Genomic DNA, 24090 nt, shown 5'->3' on the forward strand with positions numbered 1-24090 from the left:
AGAAGGAATGGTAGCATTAATAACTGGAGCAGCGAAGAGTCTGACATATCCAATGCTAAGCACAACCAACTTGATATCGTGTGCAACAATGCAGGGGTGCCCTGCAAAACTCCCCCAAGCATCGTGGACCTTCACCTGGCAGTGTTCGGTAAAGTCATGGACATCAGCGTCCGGGGAGTCATGGCTGGGATCAAACATGTCTCACGTGTGATGATCCCGCGTTGAACAGGCTCAATTCTCTGTACAGCTAGTGTCACTGGACTGATAGAGGGACTATCACAGCACACATATTCTGTGTCCAAGTCTACTGTAGTACTGTTATAGGCATTGTTAAGTCTCTGGCTGCAGAGTTATGCAAGTATGGAATCTAGGTGAATTGCATATCACCATTAGCCATTCCAACTCCATTTGTAATGGACGAAATGAGTCAGATTTTTCCTGGTGTTGATGATCGACGGCTTATGGAAATGGATGATAATGCTGCACAATGCCTTGTGTCTGATGATGCCAATTGCCAAGTATGTTACTGTTAGCGGGCATAATTTGGTGGTAGATGGAGGCTTTTCATCTTTTAAGAGTTTGGGGTTCCCTGCACCGGATGAACACTAAAAGTTTTAGTGTTCAATTATACTTTGGAACGAAAAGAACTACAAAAACAAGTTCTGCCAGTATGAAGAAGGAAAGGATATGAATGTATCGACATCCACTTTCTTCATTCTTGAGTGAGTCTGTTTTACTAGTCCAAGCATTCTACCTTTAGAGTATATTTATTCATCCCTGGCCATTGAGATCACTTTGAAGAGATGATTGAAAGTCAATTCCCTGCAAGCATGAAGAAATGACCCTCGAAATTTAAAAAGGTGAAATTTTGCAGCGATGGAAGTAGCATATATTCAGCTTACTCGACCAAGCTCACCCCTTTTTTTTTTTTTTTTTTTTTTTAATGAATAATAAGAATTTTAATTGAAGAAATAGGAAATTCCTCGTACACAGAGTATACAAGAAAACAAGAACACCAAAAAACTAGTTGCTATACAAGAGCACCAAGAGCACCAAGAGCTAGCTGCTGTTACAATCTAGAAAACAAATCAGATCTACCAAATTACTTGAAGAGAAGTTAGGAACGTGAGCAAGGGTCCAATCCAGGAGAGATCTCAGGAAGCAGGATTTAAGAAGTAGCACATTGGACTCACTATCTTCAAAGATCTGACGATTCATTTCTCTCCAAATGTTCAACATTAAGAGGGTTGGAATAACTTTCTAAATAAGTTCCCTAGGATGATCATGCCTAAGGAATTTCCAACAATGGAGCAGTTGAGGCACATTACCACGGGTGACCCAAGAGACCCTAAAGCTATTAAGTACTGAATGCCAGATATCCACAAAAAAATCACAATGAAGGAGAAGATGATTAATAGTTTTCTCATCCTTCTTACAAAGGTACCAAGCACACCTCCATAAGCAAGATTTTGCTGCAAGTCTAATTTTTTAGTGGTCTTTGAAAGATACTTTGCACCTCTTCCATGATAGAGATGCGTACAAAGAGTAGAGTTCAAGTCAGTGAGCTGATCATTCAACACTGACTACTTAAACATGAAACAGGCTTGCTTGCACAATCATGAGAGGAATTCCAGGGTGCACGGCTCCACCTAAAGGTTCTATTTTATTTGCAAGAGGTTCCAAGGTATGTTAATTTGTTTTCTATGATTTTTGATATTTTATGAATTATGAAAACAAGTCAAAGATTTTAATTTGCCAACATGTGATATCAGAGCAATTTCATATTTGAGATCTTTCAAGAACTTTATGTCCGTTGAGATAAGAAAAATAATCTTTTCTGTCTATCAAGATAAATTTCAATACCAGGCACAAAGAATGCGTCTCCCAAAAATTTTCATTATAAAGATTTGACTACTCTGCTGAAGATGCTCTAATGATGATAAAATACAGTCCTCATCATTGTAGTCCCAACGGTGAAGAGCCCTAGAAGTGAGTAATACTCATATAGAGCAACTGTAATAAAAGGATGAGAGATATCATATTCCTATTGTCATGAAATCTGAAGACGTGAACATCCTTAAACCAGAATAATGAAATTTTACACCTGGTCCTCAAAAGTCAATCCTACACAAGATTCTTTCTTCACTCTTCTAAAAGCTCCATATACCATGGAAATGACCAATAGATACAACACAACAAAAAGAGGCATCAAATTAGAATGTCAATGGAGAAAGAACAAAAAAAAAAAAAGAGCTTGATATGATATATCTCAGCAAGTAACTAAAGTTCCTCAAAAAAAAAAAAAAAAAAGGAAAAGAAGGTAATAGAAACACAAGCTAAATTTTCATGAAACAAAATTGCAGAACTTTCTACTGTCATGACAACAAAGCTCCAAGCAGGAAAACAAGTAATTCAACTACCTCATAATAAACAGAAAGGCAATAATAAGGTTTCATCTTCTCCCGGCAATCCTCAACAAAGGAGAAATGATACCCTGTATCTCTAGCAATGACTGTTGTATCCTTATCTCCTCCTCAACAGACCGCTTAAGGTTTCTAATTTGATCATTCAAGGCCTCAGAGCCTCTAATATCTTCAACCCGCATTTCAATCACCTTCTTTGTCAACCCCATCAGAAAACCGGAGTATCTTGGCACTGCCGAGTACTTATGCAAGAACAGTAACAACAACCCAAGTTCCTCATTATCAAAGTTGTCAACACATTTCAACAACTTCCTCCTCGCCACTAATTCCTCCATCACAGCCACCACATTCTCTGGATTCTTACTCCCCAACACTGACACCAAAGCCTCCTTATGCCTAAACTTCTTCAACAACTTATCATGCTCCGCTAACTTCGCCTTCTTTGGCCTCATCACCAAGTAATCTCCCTCCTTAGGCTTCTCCCCTTGTCCTCTATGAAAATACCGAAAATATGAAGGCCTCATAACCCTTCTCTCCTCCTCCTGCCCTAAACTCCAAAAACTCCTTACACCACTCTCCACATTCTCCTCCTTTGTTTTCCTCTTCCCAACATACATTACCCCATTAGAACTCCCAATCACTCTCACCCCACAATCAGGCGAAACCTCAATCGACATAAGTGGTGCCGGAAACCTCATCGAGTGCGTAACCTTCATCCTCCCATAATCGAAAACCTTCATATACCCATCCAATCCCACACTCAAAACTCTGTACTCCCTCTCCTCCTCTCCACTCTCCTTCCCAACTCTCCCTACACAAACCGACATAACCGTCTTCGTATGACTCTCCATCGAATAAACCATCTTCCCACCCCCTATCAAATCCCATATCTTAACCGAATTCCCACCCGCAGTAGCAACCAACCCCCCAGATGGCAAAAAGACCACATCCTCAACAGGTTTTCCATGGTTCACCTCCATAACCCATTTGGAATCAGTCGCCCTCACATCCCAAAGCTTAACCGTGTGATCATATGACCCAGTGACACACATTTCATGACTAACCGGTGAAAAATCACCACTACGCACATAATCCTTATGACCCTGAAAATTTAAGATTGGGGTCTCGGTGGCCACATCCCAGTACTTGACGAGGGCATCGTCGCCACCAGAGACCAAATGGAGCTTATCACGAACTGGGTATTGAACAAAACGTACCGGGCGTGTGTGAGACCGGAGCTTACGCAGTGGGGTCCGGGTTTTGACATCGAAGACTTGGATTAGGCCCGAGAGATCCGAGGCGGCAATCAAGAGGCCGTCGCAGCGGAACGAGGCGCAGGAAACGACATCGGAGAAGGAGGAGATGGTGGAGGAGGGAGAGAGGGTCTGGGGGCTGAAGAGGGTGAGCGAGGCCGAGTGGGCTGCGGCGAAGGGGTGTGGTGGTGTGGGAGAGAAGGTGAGGGAGGTGATAGAGGAGATGAGGTTTGGGATTTGGTGGGTCTTGAAGGAAGACCAGTACTTGGACTCTGGGGTTTGCTTGGGGGTTCTGGGTTTTGGCCTGAGCTTGGGTTTGATGGGCTTGAAGGTTGGATTTGGTTGTTCTGCCATTGGAGGAGGGTTGTGCTCCTGTGGAAGCTCTGGACGATTACGGTAGGGTTTTAGACAATGGAACGATTGCTGCGGTAGGGTTTTTGGAAATAATTGTGGCTTTTTGTCATTAGGGTCATTACTGTAGTCACCTGCAGGTAAACGTTGCGAGAGTCCCTCGTTGGAAGTTACCATTATACCCTGGAGGGCAGTCCAATCCGTGTATTACTTCCCCACGTGTCAATCAATAATAAAAGAAGAGAAAAAAAAAAAAAATTCTTGGATTTCGGACGAAAGGCAGCGTCTGCCGTCTGGAGCTGAAGTTTGAGGAGGAGGAGATGGCGGTTTCAGCTGTGAGAGGCAGTCGCTTACCAATAATACTGGTGTTCCATCGTCGTCATCATCTTCATTGTCCTCAGATGTTATTCTCGGAAAAAGATAACTCTTCAAAAAGAAGGCAGCCGAATGGTCGTGGCTCAAAGCGTTTCACTCTTTCTGCCCGTTATTCTCAAGCCCAGGATCTTTTCTCTTCCACCCGCCTCCAAGGTACTTTTCTTTTTCTTTCAATGGGCATGATTCTTTCAAGACCAGCGTGCTAAGTTGCTGAGTTTATCGAATTTCAGTGGCAATCCAAATACTCATCCGACTATCATTTCTTTTGTTAAGTTTGGTGATTTTCATGATCGAAATGTAAAGTTGTATGCTTAAATCGAGAATTTTTATTTATTTATTTATTTATTTTTATCAAATCATTGTTGTTATCTTTCAGATAGTTTAGAGAGGCTGCCTAAACTGGTTGAGGATATTGTCCAGACATCCGTAAACACTGGTCCACGTGGTGCCATCAGGCTGGCCCAAGGTCTCCAAGCATTTATCGGTGTTGGTGGCGAGTGGCTTGCTGATGTATCCAAGGTACCTCTTTTACACCTCTCTCGCTCCTTTTGGGATGTTCTTCCCCTTCGGTATCGGTATCTCTTTCTGGGAAATTCATCAGGTGAGAAAAGAGTGCGTAGAAGAGTCAAAGTCATTATTGTAGTGTGGCTTTGAAGGTGAAGAAAATGAGCACTTGTGATATGCTTCAATTGAAATCACCGCAAAGGTTATTGCCAATGATGTATCAACTTTATAAAAGTGTAATTGTATGTCTATGGGATTATCTTTTCCTTCACTGTCCTATTACCTGATTCTATCTATTATCTTGTTTAGAATGAATGGATATGCTCAATAATAATTTGACGTCATAAACCTCAAACAAATCTTGTGACACTCTTGAAAGTTAAGTTGGATAGGTTTTGATGATGTTAAATGGGTTTCAAGTCCCATAAGTGATTTTAGAGAGTTGTAATTGTAACTTTGGCTAGTCTTCTTATAGTATAATACAGATATGGCTAATAGTTTCCTCAGTCGTGACAAATCTGACGATGTTGACAGAAATGTTGACAGCTTTTCATCTTTTGCAGTCAACAAATTCATCTGCTGGATTACCAACTCAATTGCAGCTTGGACTACTTTCCCCCCTTTATTTGAGGAGATTGTTTGAACGCCTGGGGGCAACTTATATCAAATTAGGTCAGGTAAGTCTTGATGGGTATTTTTTTTTTTTTTTTCAAGATTTCTCTCTCTCTCTGCATTCCCCCCCCCCCCCCCCCCCCCCCCCTTCCCAAAAGAAAAATAATAATAATAATAATTCATGGAGTTATACAAAAGTAAGATGTACTTCTTCAGGCTGAAGTGAAATATTTTAGTTATATGGCCATAAAAAATGCAGTTGAACTTGTATAGCCACTTAATTAAGTGCATTCCTTCCCTCTAGGATATAAATTTCTTTTGTGATTCTCATTCTTTGCTGTTAATTTATCTTCTATATGCGAGATACATTGTAACTAATGAATAACTTTGCTTGCAATTGGTAGTTCATAGCATCTGCACCCACATTGTTCCCACCAGAGTATGTCCAAGAATTTCAGAACTGTTTTGATAGAGCTCCTGCAGTTCCTTTTGAAGACATTCAAAGCATTTTGCAAGAGGAATTGGGGAGACCCATAGATAGTGTCTATGAATATGTTGACTCGACTCCTATTGCTTCAGCCTCAATAGCACAGGTTAATATCTTCTTCCCCCCCCCACCCCTCTTTCGCCTCTTTAAATAATATATTTCTGACTGATTTAGATTAGAATTTACTATGTCTAGGTTCATGGTGCAAGGCTTAGAGGCTCCCAAGAGGATGTAGTTATAAAGGTCTTGAAACCTGGAATAGAGGATATATTGGTGGCAGATCTAAATTTTGTTTACATTGTTGCTCGCATATTGGAGTTTTTGAATCCTGAATTCAGCCGTGCATCACTGGTACAAATTTGGAACTAATTACTTTAATGCTTATTTTGGATGACTAGTATAAACACTTCCTCAAGATATTTCATACGTTTAACAATTATCTTCCATTAGAATTTTCTTTAGTTCTACTTCTGCATTGTTGCAGTCAAATTTGGGGATGTAAATTCAAGTTTTAGTTACACCCAATTTATCTGCATGTGATAGTCTAATGCAGTGATGACATATTATGTTTTTGTTGTGGTGTATTTACTTCTGTCATTATTGGAAAGAATCATTGACATTTTCCTTATTTATTATTCATGCTGATTATTTTTTCATAATTGTTTGATTATTTTTTCATTGTTTCTAGAATGATGATAGCTTGAAGCCTTCATGTAATTAAACTTCCTTTCGGTAGGTTGGTATCGTTAAAGACATACGAGAGTCTATGCTTGAAGAAGTTGACTTTAACAAAGAGGCTGCAAATGTTGAGTCCTTTAGGAGATATTTAGAAGACATGGGACTGACAAGGCAGGCTACAGCTCCAAAGGTGTATCACCACTGCAGCACCCGACGAGTTCTGACAATGCAAAGGCTTTATGGAGTTCCTCTTACTGATCTAGAGTCTATAAGTTCGCTTGTTTCTAGTCCAGAGGCTAGTCTCATAACTGCCCTTAATGTATGGTAGGACCAACGTCTTATTTTTCATGCATGTGACTTGCAAGGTTGATGTTTATTTCAGTCTAGGTGTTAAAGCATGAATTTCTTGATGAAATGTTAATACAGGTTTGGTAGCTTGCTTGCCTGTGAATCCTTCCATGCAGATGTGCATGCAGGCAATTTGTGGTTGTTACGTGATGGCCGTATTGGGTTTCTTGATTTTGGTAAGCATTTATCTTTTATTATGGGTTTTAATTCATGATTTAGTTTTTGCTGTGATCTTTTAGGATATAATGTATGCTAGGACCAAAGTCTTAGTATGTTTTTACATTACTCACTGGCACATTTACCGGTCAAACCATCTTAAGTGGCACCCCTTTATCTATTAGGAGTCACCCCTAAGTTTGAACAGATAATTTAATTCTTACCTTATCTTTGTTAGCATTCCCCTCATCCCTTTTGATGTTCTCATACCTTATGCTCACTTTACAGATATGTTGTTCATATAAAGCAAATAAGTCTTACGTCAGCCATTAACCCAGCACAATGCTCCTCCTTTCTCTGGGATTGGGACTGGCCAAGTATCGAATTAGGAGGACACTAAGCACTGACACTAGACTTTCCTACAGTTTTGAACTTGATGTTTTTATCAATAATGTGGTTTAACTATTGATTATCAGAGGTTATATTTCTAGTTTATAAACTTGTTTACACTATATACTTTCAAACTGGAACTTGCAACCTTTTCCATAAAATTCCCACAGCCAAGGTTGCGATATCCCCTCAGATGATATGCTAGCACATTTAATGAAATAAATTCACTATAAAGTAATATGGCAATTACAAATTAAATTTATTCCATTCCTAGAAAAATCCATTAGTTAATATTTTGGGTAATTACCTTTTCCCCTCATAAACTACCAGCGATTGTCAATATGCCACCATGAACTGAGACCCTCATCAGAATAGAGCATTGAACTACCATATACGTACCAAAACCCATCTTCCGTTAGAGAATCTCGTTAAATCGGATGGAATATTCTATTTTTAGCTGTTAAATTTCGTTTAAAGATAGAAATACCCACAAACAATAATTTAATAAAAAATATCAAACCTAATATATATATTTTTTTATTTTTTTATTTTAGGGTATTATATATAAATTTTAATTTTAAGTTTGGGTATTTGAGTCTTTTAACGAAGTTGACTGACGGAATGAGGGTTTTGGTATATAAATGGTAGTTCAATGCTCTCTTTTGGTGAGGGTGTCAGTTCATAATGGCATATTGACAATGGTTGGTAGTTCATGGGGGGAAAAGGTAATTACCCCTATTAATATTTAATGGAGCACAAAGGCAAGGTGACTAATTCCTGCCTGCCCAGCCCAGAAAAGGGGGATATTTAAGCTTATCCGTCCCTTGGAGGCAGCTTATTCCAGAGGAGGCTTGAAGCATTGTCACATTAAGCCTTACCAAAACAATGATTTCTGAGTACTTTAGATTTGTAACTAGGCTTTGGTTTGAGAAAGTTCTAGCTCCTGCCCTCACTTCAGGTGACTGATTCTCTTCCTAATTTTCTTGTACACTCCATTAACAACAGTGGCTATTAATTTCCATGTTATTTACTTAGTTTCCATCAAATAAAATGACAATTCATATGCTTGTGAACTAATTCTCTTGTCATTATTAACATCGAGTATTTGCACATGAAAGCATTCTTGCATGTAACATAGAATACATTTAAATTACAGGAATTGTTGGGCGTATTTCCCCAAAAACATGGGCTGCTATGGAAGTATTTTTGGCATCAATTGCAACTGAAGAGTATGAGTCAATGGCATCTGCCTTGATTGAAATGGGGGCTACGAACAAGGATATTGATTCTAGGGTCTTTGCAAGAGACTTGGAAAAGATATTTTCATCAATACAGGCAAGAGCTGTCTACGTATGCAATTGATATCTATTGAAATTTTGGTCCAAAACTAATATTATGTTTAAGAATGCCATGGCTTTACACTGGTCCAAGGTTTACCCAACAGGAGTGGGTACACGAAGTGGCCCTGCCTTGGAGGGATTCCTCGTCAAAAAAGAAAGAAAAGAATGCCATGGCTTTATAGCTCTATGAAGTAAATGAGTAAGGTCCCTAGGTAAAGTAGTTATTCTGTAATAATTTTTTGTTCCATAAGCTTATGGTGCTTAATGTGAAGCCTGTGATAGTTTAATTTGATGGTGGGGAAAAAGGAAAATTTCAGGCTAAAGATAAACTTGTTCCTTTTTTCTTATAAAGCTTTATTGCTTATCAAAAAATTATTATTACAGGTATTGTTGTCGTTGTTGTTTATTGTTATTATGTGGTGAAAGAATATGAACGGTAAGAGGTTTCCTTGGCCAAGTATATGTGATTCCACGGTTGGGTGATTAATAATTTAAAATGTACAACCGAAGTTCTATGATCATGAGCTAGAAGCTTCTTGGCCAACATATTTATGTCCTGAATAATTTTTTTTTTTTTTTTTCTTTTGATTGTTAATGCAGGATTTGGATACAGAAATAGTTGTCGCAACAGCCAGGGGGACAACAACAGGGGCAACTGCTGTCTCTGCTAATCTAGTTGTTGATGAGAGGCAAATGAATGCACTCTTTCTTGATGTGGTAAGCTGTTCTACAATATATTGTTTTTTTTTTATAAGTAGTTCTACAATATATTGTTCAATACAAAATGGCTGCTATTTTTTTTTTTTTTTTTTTTTTTTTTTTTTTTTTTTTCTTTTTACAAGTAATCAAAATATCATTAAAAGTGAAAAGCGCTGCTCAAGTACATAGTAAGTATACAATAAAAACACCTAGCTAGGAAGAGAAAAAAGAACAAGAAAATTATGAAAACACCAAAGACACCTCACGGTCCTCAAAATTTGTCATTTCTTTCCCTCCAAAGACACCACAAACGGCTGCTATTTAGGCATGTTAGCCGGCAACTCTACTGGTTTTAGTAGGTGCTATGCTAGCCTCACTAATGAATATCAATATTGATATAACAAATTATTGGCTGCCTACAGTATTGTGGAAACACCACAGATTTAGAAGTAGTGTTCCACTCTTCCTGGCCATCTTAATGAAGTGGTGGCAGCATATAAATAAATTCATTAAAATGGAATCAGATAATCAGCTACATGTAGCTGTGCATGTCTTTGTGATGCTCTGGTACTGCTATTAGGACTGTTGAGTTGTACAATAAAATTTGACAGTGGACATAATTTGCTTGGAGTTTAGGTATCAATTGAAAATTACCATGATTTCACTTATAGAACGTTTTAAAGCATTGAGAAATGGAAAATTTTATTGAATTCCAGTGAAAAGTTTATTGAATTTCCTCCAACCCAGTTTATGAAATTGTCATGTGTCCTTTGAACATGTAATAAACATTTTTTTTAATAGCATTAACATAGTTTGGGTAAATTCTATTAAAAAAAGCATGTGCTTTTCACATGCTATTAAAAAAAATGTTATTTTCACATAATAAGGGACACATGACAATTCTTTAGAGTAATTTCTTCCAACCCTGTTTGGAAGAAAACTTTGTCCTTCATTTTAAGCTTAGATGCCAGACTTGGAATTATATGCAATACATAGAATTTTCATGAAGAATCCAAAGTTATCAAGTCATGCATTATGGAGCTAAATGTGCATGGTTACTTACACAGGTAAAAGTATTATTTAAGATTGCCAATAGCCTATTGCCTGGTGACAATCCCTGCCTCTCCCTAAAGAGGAGGCTGAGGTTCTAGTTCTGCAAGGGGCATTGATTGGGGATTGGGGAGTAGTTCTTGGGGCACCCAGCCTATGGGCTAGGTTGGGGGGATAAATTGTCCTGTACTATAAAAAAGGTATTATGTTAGACAAAAAACTTTGGGGAATTTCTTAAATTGATAGGTGACTGTATCCTTGGGTCTGCCAAATGGTAATCACTACTGTTTTATATTTTTCACTGTTCCACAGGTTCGGGTTAGTGAATCATATGGATTGAGATTTCCACGTGAATTTGCACTTCTCATGAAGCAGCTTCTGTATTTTGACCGGTACACCCGGTTGTTGGCTCCCAACTTGAATATGCTTCAGGACCAAAGGATCTCCATTGTTTCGAATCGAAGAAGCAAATATGGAGACAGTTTCAAGTGAATCTCAGTTGTGTAGATATACATCCTCCTAGGTCAAAGGCTTTATTTTTGTTTTCACTTTTGTAGATATAGCTAGAAGTACATAGTTGGAATTATACACACCCAATAAAAATACTAAGAAAGAAGGAAAATATTTACTCTTTGATTTTACTTTTTAATTCAAGTACTCTTGATGATTTAGTAGTAATGGGACTATCGATATTTCTGCTGTATGGGCATTAATTTGGTTCCTCTCTATTTATGTGCTCTATGCATCTGATGATTGTATGAACTCCGTTGTACACCCTCACTTTTACACTAAATGGAGAGAATCCTCTCCATTTGAAATGTCAAATGGAGAAAATCCAAATTTGGCTTTAACCAACTAGTCTGATGTCATTGCGTTGTTCCAGATTTTCGGAAAAGGCTCCATAAGTTAGTTTTCTCCAGCTGGGTTGATGAAATCCTCTTTCTTCTGCATCTTGCCTCTGGATTTTTCAATCTATATTAGATCACCAAGTATGTGGCTTTTGTTACCACCTCGTTTGACAATCCTAAGGACTTTTAATGTGCAAAAGCAACGTATTGCTTCAGCATTGTATTGCTACAATGATTGTAGTGGTCAGAATTGGGTGAAGGAGGAAAAGAGTGATCAAACAGAGTAAATGGAAGAAATTTAGAAAAGAAGATGGATAATTCACTAGCTATGGGCACTTTGAGAGGCCCAATCTCTCCAAAAATCAACAAGCTTCAATATTCTTTTTCTTATCGTGTACGGCATGGACGCATGCCGTACACGATATCAAAACGCCCAAGTTCAAAACATAAAACGCAGATGAAATAGGAAACCAAATGTTGTCAGTCTTTCTAGAACAGTCACTGCCAGGGTGGGCCAACTGATGCATCCCAGGCCAGGCCCATAACAATGATCTATCACACTCCCACCATACGCTTTAATGGCTGATTGACTGCTCTGCCGGTGACGATAAGAGCGACCAATAAGCTTGACCTGTTAACGTTATGGGGACTCGTGAAGAAGAGGAAAATGATACATTTAATTTGACTGTTTGTTTTCATCGTCATTTTATGATTCCAATTCCCGAGGAATGCTAAGCATTCAAACACTTAGTTTCAAAATTTAGTTTTAAATTAATGTGTAACAATTTCATGAGATCTATCATTTTGAGAAGTGTGCCATAATCTCTGTGACACATCAGTTTGGAACCAAATTCTAAAAAAAAAGGTATTAGAATGTCTAGCATTTCTCATACTTAAAATACTCGAAATCGAAGTTCCTTCGGATAAGAGGCAATCTTTTTACCTTCAATTTTATGATCTGAACATCAAGCTAATCATGGTCTATTGATTGTGAAACCAGACAGAATGGTGAATGGCCAGTGAATGGAAAGGTCTCTGCCACATCAACATCAACGAAACATTGTTTCATGTTCTAGAGAAGCAAACTTAAAGTGGGTATTGAGCCCTTGCATCATAGAGCTGCATAGGCAGCATGTGGTGCACAACTATGATACCAAAGAAATATCTTGTGAGTATGTCGGATATAAAAAAACAAAAAAAAAATACACAAAAATGAAACTGAAACATTTAAGAGGCAAGGTGCAGCCTTGATAAAAAGAAGGCAACAAAGAAAAAAAGAAAATAGCAAATAACACTTGAGAATCCATCTCTTTAATTCCTTGTTTGTTACCAGATTCAATGGCACTCTCTATGATATGATGATCGAAATCAAATACTGAATACAGATAAGAAGTTTGAATATTCATTACAGACGGCCGTTGGAATCCGACACATCTGGCCACCATTGTCGGATTCCAGTGGACCAGATTTCGAATAAACTAGCTGGAATCTGGCCAAACCGAATGGATTCCGGCCAATTTGGCCAGAATCTAGCTAATCCGGCAGGATTCCGGACGCTGCGGCCTTTGCTGACAAAGGATCCGAGGAAAGTCGATGCCTCGATGCCTTACGCCAGCTCAAGGATTTTCCAGTAACTTATCAAGTTCTTGTCTCCAACCAGGTACTCTATTTATAATTAAGCTGTTTTTGTGAAATACATTATTTTTGTTTTTATATTTTGGATTGCGTAAATAATTTATGAAGAGCAATTGGATTTTGAATTTGTGAAGAAGGTTCGTGCTTTGAATATATATATATATATATTTGGAATTTGGGATTTGAAATTTAGTGTTGAGCTTAAAATTTAGTCGAATTTTGAAAAAAAACAAAAAAAAAAAGAAAACTGGAGACTGAAAAAAAAACAAAAAAAAAAAAAGCAAAAGAAGTGAAAATGTTGCTTCTTTAAGTATAAAATGCTTAAAGCGGTATGGTTACATTTTTATTTAAATAATGTTGTATAAGCCAACAACGTTAAAATTAATCACATTAAAATTAATTTATGAAGAAAAAGTATTAAAATTAAGGGTTAAACACATTTTTGCCTCATGTAGTTTGACTTTATTATTTTTTGCCCTGGTTATGGGAAAAGGCGAAAATGGTACTTCTGTCCAAATTTTCATCTAAAAACTATCGGTAGTCCACGTGTCTACTCTCAGGTGTTGACATGTTATGATATGGACATGCTAGAGATAAGGAAGTATGGCAGGAGTAGTGTAGTGAGTCTGGGTTTATTAAGTGTATGTAATTAGGAGTCTTTCTCTAAGAATGATAAGTTATCTGCAGTCTTATGTTATCATTATCAGCATGGTTATATTATTGCTTTCTATTAGATTAGTTGTTATTGTTTTCTATTAGATTAGTTTGAGTCCTATGTTAATGCTTCCTAATAGATAGGTTTGAGTGGATGTTTATCCACACTTGTTGAGTCATGATAGGAGTGTTCCGAGATGTGGTTCAATCCTACGTTAGTTTGTCATATATTTAAGAATATGAACTCTTGAATAAGAAGTATCAAAAGAATTAACCCAAACTTTGTGTTTGATAAAGAGTCTTAGGATCCTCTAATTTCCTACAGTTAGTTTCTCCAAATTAGCAAAATAGGTAAAAACAAGAGGCAGGATTCTGCTCCTATCCTTACCGAAGGTCGAGTTACTATATTCATTACGCATTCATGCAACAATTTGGTATCAAAGCCAAGTTCGTCTCCAATGGCCGATCCACGTATGGACAGATTGGAAGCTCAGCTTTCCAGCATCTTGACCATGCTAGAGAAGCTGCTAAAGCAGAATACAGATCGGGCCAAAACAGTGGCCGAGAATTCCAAAGGTGTGGAAGAAATCAACAACTTCTTATCCCAAAGCGGAAAAAATCCTAAAGACAATTTTACATCCAGAAATCGTGATAAGTCAGTCAATCCTACGGAGAATAGTGGAATCGAGGAGAAATCCGATGAGCAAATGGAAGAGATAAAGCTAAAATTAGTTGAATCCCAAGTCCTAACCTCATCGCTACAGATCGTGTCAACTCCACCCACAGAGACCCTTAAATTATAACTACACATTCGTTACGGCCCAATTTTTTTTTAAGATCCCTTTGGCGATCTCACAAAGCTACAACAAACCGGATTTGTTAGGGAGTACTAACTATAGTTTGAACAACTCCTAAATTGTGTTGGAAAGATGTATATTCCTAGCCGTCACTGTTCACCAACAAAGATGCAAGTTCATCGAGCCCAAGGATTGTTTTTTAACTGCAACGACAGGTTTGTTCTAGGCTATCGAGCCCAATTTCAGTTAAGATTAAAATTGAAGAGGCTTGCTAAAGAGAAAGAAAAGTCACCTAAAGCACATTCGCGACAGAAACATGCAACGTGGAAGAAGTGCATTGTCATGCAACAACAGTTTCTACAAGTTGTTTTTGAGGACAAAGACTGTTTTAAGAAGGGTGGAATGTTATGATATGGACGTGTGATGGAGGATATGGGTGTGTTATGGATTAGTGTAGTGAGTCTAGGTCTATTTCATTATACGTAGTTAGGAGTCTTTCTCTAAGAAGGTTAAAATATATGCAGTATGTTATCATTATCTGCAGAGTTATGTTATTGCTTTCTATTAGGTTAGTTGTTATTGCTTTTTATTAGATTAGTTTGAGTCCTATGTTAATGCTTTCTAATAGATAGGTTTGAGTGGATGTTTATCCACACTTGTTGAGTCGTGATAGAAGTGTTCCGAGCCGTGGATCAATTCTACGAAGGTCATGTTATCTATTTAAAGAGATGAACTCTTGAATAATAGGTTATCAAAAGAATTAATCCAAACCTTGTATTTGACAAAGAGTCCAAGGATCCTTTAATTTCCTACCGCTAGTTTTCCCAAATTAGCAAAATAGGTAGGAACAAGAAGCAGGATTCTGCTCCTATCCTTATCGAAGGTCGAGTTATTAGATTTGTTACGCATCCACGTAACAATTAATAGGAGCAAAATAGGAACAAAATCCTATAATTGTTACGTGAATGCATAACGAATCTAGTAACTCGACCTTTGGAAAGAATAGGAGCAGAATCCTGCTTCTTGTTCTTACCTATTTTGCTAATTTGGAAAAACTAGCGATAAGAAATTAGAGGATCCTAGGACTCTTTATCAAACACAAGGTTTGGGTTAATTCTTTTGATACTTCTTATTCAAGAGTTCATCTTCTTAAATAGATGAGATACTAACGTGGGATTGAATCACATCTTGGAACACTCCTATCTCGACTCAACAAGTGTGGATAAACATCCACTCAAACCTATCTATTAGGAAGCATTAACATAGGACTCAAACTAATCTAATAAAAAGCAATAACAACTAACCTAATAGAAAGCAATAACATAACTCTGCAGATAATGATAACATAAGACTGCAAATAACTTATCCTTCTTAGAGAAAGACTCCTAATTACATACACTTAATAAACCAAGACTTAGTACAGGACTCCTACCATACTTCCTTATCCCTAGCACGTCCATATCATAACATTTCACCCTTCTTAAAACAGTCCTCAAGGACAACTTGTGGAAATTGTTGTTGCATGACATTGCACTTCTCCCACGTTGCATCTACAGGGCCAATAATTTTAATCATTTCTGTCGCGATCGTGCTTTAGGTTACTTTTCTTTCTCTTCAGCCAGCATCTTCAATTTTAGTCTTGACTAAAACTGGGTTCGATGGCCTGGAATGAACTTGTCATCGTAGTTAAAACACAATCCTTTGGCTCGATGATCTTGCATCTATGTTGGGGAACGACGACGGCTAGGAATAGACATCCTTCCAACACAATTTAGGAGTTCTTCAAACTGTAGTTGGTACTCCCTAACAGATCTGGTCTGTTGTAGCTTTGTGAGATCGCCAAAGGGATCTTCAAAAAAAATTGTCTGTAACGGATGTGGAGTTGGAATTTGGGGGTCTCTGTGGGTGGAGTTGACACGATCTGTGGCGATGAGGTTAGGACTTGGGATTCAGCTAATTTTAGCTTTATCCCTTCCATTTGCTCATCGGATTTCCCCTCGATTCCACTATTCTCCTTAGGGTGGAATGACTTATCACGATTTCTGGATGTAGAATTGTCTCCAGGATTTTTCCCGCTTTGGGATAAGAAGTTGTTGATTTCTTCCACACCATTGGAATTCTCTGCCATAATTTTGGCCTGATCAGTATTCTGCTTCAGTAGCTTCTCTAGCATGGTCAGGATGCTGGAAAGCTGAGCTTCCAATCTGTCCATACATGGATTGGCTATTGGAGACGAACCTGGCTCTGATACCAAATTGTTATGTGAATACGTAACGAATCTAGTAACTCAACATTCGGGAAGAAAGGAGCAGAATCATGTTTCTTGTTTTTACCTAGTTTGCTAATTTGGGGAAACTAGCGATAAGAAATTAGGGGATCCTAAGACTCTTTGTCAAACACAAGGTTTGGGTTAATTCTTTTGATAACATGTTATTCAAGAGTTCATCTCTTTAAATAGATGACATGACCTTCGTAGGATTGATCTTTAGCTTGGAACACTCCTATCACGACTCAACAAGTGAAGAAAAACATCAACTCAAACCTATCTATTAGAAAGCATTAACATAAGACTCAAACTAATCTAATAAAAAGCAATAACAACTAACCTAATAGAAAGCAATAACATAACTATGTAGATAATGATAACATACTGCATATATCTTAATCTTCTTAGAAAAATACTTCTAACTACATATAATGAAATAGACCTAGACTCACTACACTAATCCATAACACGCCCATATCTTCCATCACACGTCCATATCATAACATGACACGTGTCATATGCATTAAAAAAAATTAAAAAACTTAAAATAAAAAGCTTTAAAAATTAATAAAAATGAAAAAATTGAAAATAATAAAACTTAAAAAAATAATTAAAAAAAAAAAGAAAAAAGATGAGGGGTGGCTGAGGCAGTCTGGGGGTGGCCGAAACACCCCCGTAACCCATGGGAGTGGTTCGGCCACCCCCAAAAGCAAAAAATTAAAAAATAAAATAAAACAAAATAAAATTGAGGGGGTTTAGTCCTTGGTGGTGGTTGACCCACCCCATGGCATGGCAACAACAACATTACTCGATCTCCACCATTTTCAGCCTCATCCAAACAAATCCTCCACCAGGATATTCTAGTAAGAAGAATTGGAATGACTAGAAACTTGCAACCAAATGACCTCCCATCGTAAAACATTCAACTGAGAGAGCTCTACATCTGAAATCAACCCATTAATGTTTCTAGGGAATAGTATCAAAGGAAAAAGGGAAGTCTTTTTACACCTGGACTACATAACTCTTTTGCAATTGATGAGTATTTATAGGTGACCAAGTAATGATAAATATTCATAAAGTGTGGCCATTTTCTTAGCTGACCGTCAACCTATATAGGCCTCCTCCTCCTCCTGGTTTTGGAACTGATTATACAAAAATATAAAAATTGACCATGACAAAAATGGAGTTTAACACACATAACTGTCGTTGATTTTAAGAAAGACACAGTGTACAGAAGAATCAAAAATAAAACATGAAATACTTCTAAAAACTTAAATAAATATCATTACCTAATGTTAGTTGTAAGTAATAACATTAAAATTAATTTCTGAAGAAAAATTATTTACATAGGTTCAGATGCAGATATTAAAAAATATATCCTAAACAATGTATAGAGTAGAGTAAAATATTTCAAATATAAGGCCTGGAGCAAAGCTTTGGCAAAGAAAAGAGGTCATCAGAAACAAAAACATTAAATCATAAACAAACCTCTTCTAGAATCTCATGAAACGTCGATCACCTTCATGCCTATCAAAGTCATGTGACAGATCGATCTTTTTTAAGTATATCATATGTGGTCAATACGATGTCAGCACTGACAAGCTCGCTAATATCCACTACAGATGCATCTAGAAGAGAAGTGATTTAAATGTTTAGTTGACACAAGTTTTTAAAGAACTTGGACATGTATGACTAGGATAATAGATTACAAACAATGCGTCAATTGGTACGTACATATGGTATCAACAATGATGAAATTTAGAATATGTGTGTGCAGAGGCGCACAAGAATATACATGTTCCTCATCACCTTCTGGTTTCCTTTTAAAAAAAAATAAAAAATAAAAGTTTGCTACCCTCTTAACTTCTGCCTAATTCGCAGTGGGATTCCCAAATTTTAGATTGCGATCATATCTTTTCAATCTACCAAAAATTATCGATAAACCTATCATTGTGCTTTTGTTTTTGCTTGAAGTGGCGGCTTTCAAGAATTAAGAAGTTTGCGATTACAAAAAGTACGATTTAAAAACATGCGATTTGAAAAGTGATTTTTAAAAATATTGTTAAATGTTTGGTAAAATCGCAGTTTAGCATTAAAAAAAAAAAAAAAAATTCCTGCAATTTGAAAACGCAAATTTTATACATTTTAAAATCGCAATTTTCGAAAAATGCACTCCAAACTATATATTTTTTGGCATTTGGTTAAAGTCGCATTTTTTATCTACAAAATTGCCAAACACACCCAAAGTCGGACACCTTTCCTTCATAGCATGAGACTTTCTTTTGATATGGTAAAATATAGATAAATGCTTTTTTTTGTACTCTCCTATCCTCTCATTTTAAAAATCAACAAATAAATCTGTAGGACCCACACGTGAATCTTATATAGGGTAGTCTGACAGGGTCCTATCCTTCTATTTTTTTTTTTCTTCTTAAATAAAAAATAAGTGCGCTAGCCTATGCTTTCTAGACCTTTCACTCCCAATACTGGGTGGCAAGCATTGCTATTGGTGTTTCAGTTCCCTCTTAAACTACTACCTAATTCACAATATCATTCCCAAACTTTGGATTACAACAATATCTTTCCAAACTATCAAAAATTGTTCATAAACCTATCCTTATGCTTTTTTTTTTGCTTGAAGTTGCTACTCTCAAGAATTAATAGGGTCCATTTGAATTTGTGATTTAAAAAATAACGATTTTAAAACATGCAATTTGAAAAGCGATTTTTAAAAATGCAGTCAAGCATTTAGTAGAATCGCAGTTTGGCCTTTAAAATCACAGTTTAGTTTTTAAAATTGTGAGTTTTTTTTTTAAAATTTTTTTTTTTAAAAAAAAAACCACTTTATAGCCTATAATTTGAAAATGCGAATTTTTTACATTTTTAAATCACAATTTTTTAAAAAGCACTCCAAAACAATAATATATATATTGCATTTGATTTAAAATCGCACTTTTTGTCTGCGAAATCGCAAAAACGCAACCGAAGTCAGACACCTGTCCTTCATAGCCTTGTTATGGATGACTTGAAGTCATCAAGTCGATAGGACCCACTCTTTGCTACTCCTTTTTTCTTTTGGTTTTAGGCTTGGAATAAGTTTCTCTTCACTAGCTGACTTAAACTTGTATATAAAGGCATATAACCTTTGTGTTTTAAAGTGAGTTGGTTGCACTAGATTTAGAAGCCGCACAGTTTGGGTCTTCTACGGTTTTGTAGTGCCATGGCACAAGAGAGAAATCTGAGTGCGCAATTCAAGAGAAAAGTGAGTACAATCAAAGTGTAACAACTTGTGCAAGCAGAAAATAGCGTGGTAAGGTTCTTTTCTTCTTGTTTTTGGGGAAGCCAAAACAAGAGAGAAAAAGAAAAGGGTGTTAAGGTGATAAAGAGAAAAATAGAGACCAGCCACCATATGTTTCTAGCAAAAGAAAAGTTTGTATTTCTGTCTTTTGTATTCTCGTTTGGGGAATAATCTTTACTGTGTGATAGTAGGATTTGGGTGTATTGGGGCTTTGGATTCTGAGTGATTTTTCTCTCTACTATTTTTGTACTCCATCTTCATAGTGAATTTCTTTGTGATTGCCTTCGCCAGTGAATGTACCTCACATTGAGAGAACCACTTAAAGTGTCTATTGTGATTGATTTAATTTTGTTGTCTTCTTATTTTTTGCATCTTATGGGTCTTGGAAAATAGGATAAATTTTCGAACAACTAATACCATAGCTTTTGGTTTGGGTGGGAGCAATGGCAGTAGAAGAAGCAAAGATTGGAATCGAAAAGTTCAACGACATATATTTTGGGTATTGGAAGATGCAGATTGAAGATATTCTTTTATGGGAATGACCTCTATCAACATCTTTTAGGAGAACAACTCGACAACATGTATGATAGTGAGTGGGCTTTACTTGATCGTAAGGCCTTGGCAATTATCAGGTTATCAGTGTCAAGATCAGTTGTCCACAACGTTGTGAAGGAGAAGACCACAATGGGTCTAATGGCGACTTTGTCAGGTATGTATGAAAAACCGTTTGCTAACAACAAGGTGCATCCGATGAAGAAATTGTTCAACTTAAAGATGGCAAAAGAGGCTTTGGGGTGCAGCATCTGAATGAATTCAATACAATCACAAATCAAATGTCTTCCGTGGAGATTGATTTTGATGATGAGATCCGCATATTGATTGTCTTGGCATCTTTGCCAAACAGTTGGGAGGCAATAAGAATGGCTGTGAGTAGTTTTGCAAGGAAGAGTAAACTCAAGTATGAGGATATTTGGGATTTGATTCTAAGTGAGGAGATGTGCAGAAGGGATTCTAGTGAAACCTCATGTTCTGGTCCTGCCTTAAACCTTGAGACCTGGGGTAGAGGATACGGTAAAAACTCTGGTCGAGGCAGATCAAGATCCAGAAAAGGTAGAAGCGAATCCGGATCTGGTATCCAACCAAAATTCTGGAATTGTGGCAAGACTAACCACTTTAAGAAGAATTGCAAGGAACCAAGGAAGAAGACTGAGAATGACTCTGCAAATGTGGTGACATAAGAAATGTATGATGCCCTAATTCTCTCTGTCGACAGTCCTCTTGATTCTTGGGTCTTGGAGTCAAAGTTTCTTTCCATACTATCGCAATGCATGAAGTTCTCGAAAACTATGTTGCTAGAGATTTCGCGAAGGTGTACTTAGCTGATGGATTGACGTTGGATATTGTGGGCATGGGTAATGTTCGCAATAGAGTCCAAAGTGACTCGATATGGAAACTGCAGAAAGTCAGACATGTTTCTAGAACTAAAGGTGAATTTGATTTCAGTGTGACAGCGGGATGAAGAAAGGCATGCAATTAGCTTTCACGGTGGTAAGTGAAAAGTTAACACAGGAGCCAGGATTTTGGCTCATGGATACAAGACATATACTCTCTATATGACTACAAATATTAAAGATACAGTTAATGAGGCATTTGATTATAGGTTTTGGGATGATCAAAACTGGAAGATCATTAGAAGTAGGAAAATTACTTTTAATGAACAGGTTGTGTATAAGGAAAAGTCTAGTGCAAAACCTGTGGGTATAGAGTCGGAATCTAAGAAGTATGAGTTTGTCAACTTAGATGAAATTTCAGGAGTACAGTGCAGAACAGGGTTCAAGAGGATGAAGCATTGACAGATAGCCATAAAGGAAAACAAATCGTGGAGGTGGAGCTTGATGAACATCATTCACTCACGAAAAAAGGTGATGACAACGAGTCTTCAAGAGACTCACAGCATCGAGAAGAGCCTTATTCTTTAGAAAAAGGTAGAGAGAAACGTGATGGAAAAGAACCGAAGAGGTATGACTTTGTGGATATGGTTTCCTTTGTTTTGACAACTAGTAGTAGAGATTCACTGTCTATTCAGGATGGTATGCCGAAAGAGGTGGAGTTACTACAAAAAGGTAAAGTTTGGGAGTCAGTTGGATTGCTAAAGGGAAAGAAGGCTAAATGGTGCAGATGGGTCTATAGGAAGAAAGAGTCATCCAAGAAAGTTATGCGGCCAAGAGGATTGGTAGAGAAGCATGGTGTTATGTCTAAACCAAGTCCTATGCTCAATTTCAAGAGACGCTTGGACTTGAGTGGCACTCGTAGATTATGATTGCCCTTGGGGAAATGGGCGGAGGCATACTGAGAGGCGATTGTTAAACTTGATGGGTTTCAAGTCAAGGTGGAGATTGTTGTGGATGACTTGAAGTCATCAAGTCGGTGGGACTCACTCTTTACTATTCCTTTCTTCATTTGGTTTTAGACTTGGAATAGGTTTCTCTTCACTAGCTGACTTAAACTTGTATATAAAGGCACATAGCATTTGTGTTTTAAAGTGAGCTGGTAGCATCAGATTTACGTGCCGCATAGTTTGGGTTTTCTATGGTTTTCTAGTGCCGCGACACAAGAGAGAAATTTGAGTGCGCTGTTCAAGGGAAAAGTGAGTGCAATCAAAGTGTAGCAGCGTGTGCAAGTAGAAAATAGTGTGGCAACGTTCTTTTGTTCTTGTTCTTGGGGGAGGCAAAACAAGAGAGAAAAAGAAAAGAGTGCTACGATGATAGAGAGAAAAATAGAGACCAACCGCCATATGTTTCCAGTAAAAGAAGAGTTTGTATTTTCTATCTTTTGTATTCTCTTTTGGAGAATAATCTCTATTGTGTGATAGTGAGATTTGAGTGTATTAAGGCTTTGGGTTCTGAGTATTTTTTTCTCTACTATTTTTGTACTCCATCTTCGTAGTGAATTTCTTCGTGATTGCCTCCGCCAGTGGACGTACCTCATATGCATTGAGGGAACGACTTAAATCTTGGTGTCTGTTGTGATTGATTTAATTTTGCTGTCTTCTTATTTTTCGCATATCACGGGTATTGGGAAATAGGATAAATTTCCTAACAATCCTGGGACTTTCTTTTGATATGGTAAAATATATGTTAAAAACGTGGATGAACTTCTAATGAAAAACATGATTCTATGAATTTATAATGGTAATTGTACTCCGATTTGGATATACAAATCATGTAATTCCCAAATATCCGTCTTTGTTGATTCTATTAGAGCCGCCCAAACCCACCATGATCATCACCGACATTCATTTCTTTATAAAGCACATGTTCAGTGTATAACTTGCATAGCCTAATATGTGTGTTAATCAATTATTACGTTTGAAATCAAAGATTAAGATATAGATATATATATATATATATATATATATATATATATATATATGTATATGTGGGGTAATTATCTTTTTCCCCCCGAACTATCACCCTCTGTCAACATGCCCACATAAATTGACAACTCGACCAAAATAGAGCATTCAACTACCAACGTTACAGGTTTTTCTCCTTTTCGTCAATCAGAAGGGTTAAATTTGACAGTCAATGCCTCACGTGACCGTCACATGCCGTTTTATAAGTTTTTCTTCCTATTTTACCTTCATCTTCGTTGTTAGTTCATGGGGCATGTTAGAAGAAGGTGGTAATTCATAGGGAAAAATGTAATTACCCCAAAAATTAGAATCTATGTCAACAATTTTTTATTTTTTATTTTTATTTTTTATTTTTTATTTTTATATATATATATGTAAATGCCAACAATTCTTTCTACAATTCAAATCAATTTCTTCCTATTTTTATCTTAAAAGGTTTAAATTTACGTAATTAAACTTTTATATTTAAATTGTTCTTTTAAATATATATCTGAACCATGCATGCTTCACC

General features: G+C 37.1%; 2 protein-coding genes across 3 annotated transcripts; one reads left to right on the plus strand and one right to left on the minus strand.

Annotated features, from left to right (window-relative positions):
* Positions 1–215: 215 nt before the first annotated feature.
* Positions 216–4148, minus strand: LOC133851274 (protein SLOW WALKER 1). 2 transcript variants are annotated; one of them, XR_009895787.1, is made up of 3 exons: positions 2421–4148; positions 755–822; positions 216–589 (listed from the first exon to the last, which is right to left on the minus strand). XR_009895787.1 is itself a non-coding variant. In XM_062287612.1 (2 exons), the coding sequence occupies exon 1, from the start codon at positions 4028–4030 to the stop codon at positions 2453–2455; it is 1578 nt and encodes a 525-aa protein (XP_062143596.1). In that variant the 5' UTR covers positions 4031–4148; the 3' UTR covers positions 216–589; positions 2421–2452. The 2 variants fall into 2 exon arrangements, 1 of the variants encoding a protein (XP_062143596.1); XM_062287612.1 differs by lacking the exon at positions 755–822.
* Positions 4149–4270: 122 nt separating this feature from the next.
* Positions 4271–11365, plus strand: LOC133851273 (uncharacterized aarF domain-containing protein kinase At5g05200, chloroplastic-like). Its single transcript, XM_062287611.1, has 10 exons — positions 4271–4555; positions 4779–4921; positions 5470–5583; positions 5923–6111; positions 6201–6356; positions 6742–7007; positions 7110–7207; positions 8734–8912; positions 9518–9634; positions 10979–11365. The coding sequence occupies exons 1-10, from the start codon at positions 4348–4350 to the stop codon at positions 11156–11158; spliced, it is 1650 nt and encodes a 549-aa protein (XP_062143595.1). The 5' UTR covers positions 4271–4347; the 3' UTR covers positions 11159–11365.
* The last annotated feature ends 12725 nt before the right edge of the window (positions 11366–24090 follow it).

The sequence above is a fragment of the Alnus glutinosa genome, chromosome 12 (genome assembly GCF_958979055.1).
Source record: "Alnus glutinosa chromosome 12, dhAlnGlut1.1, whole genome shotgun sequence".
NCBI lineage: Eukaryota > Viridiplantae > Streptophyta > Magnoliopsida > Fagales > Betulaceae > Alnus > Alnus glutinosa.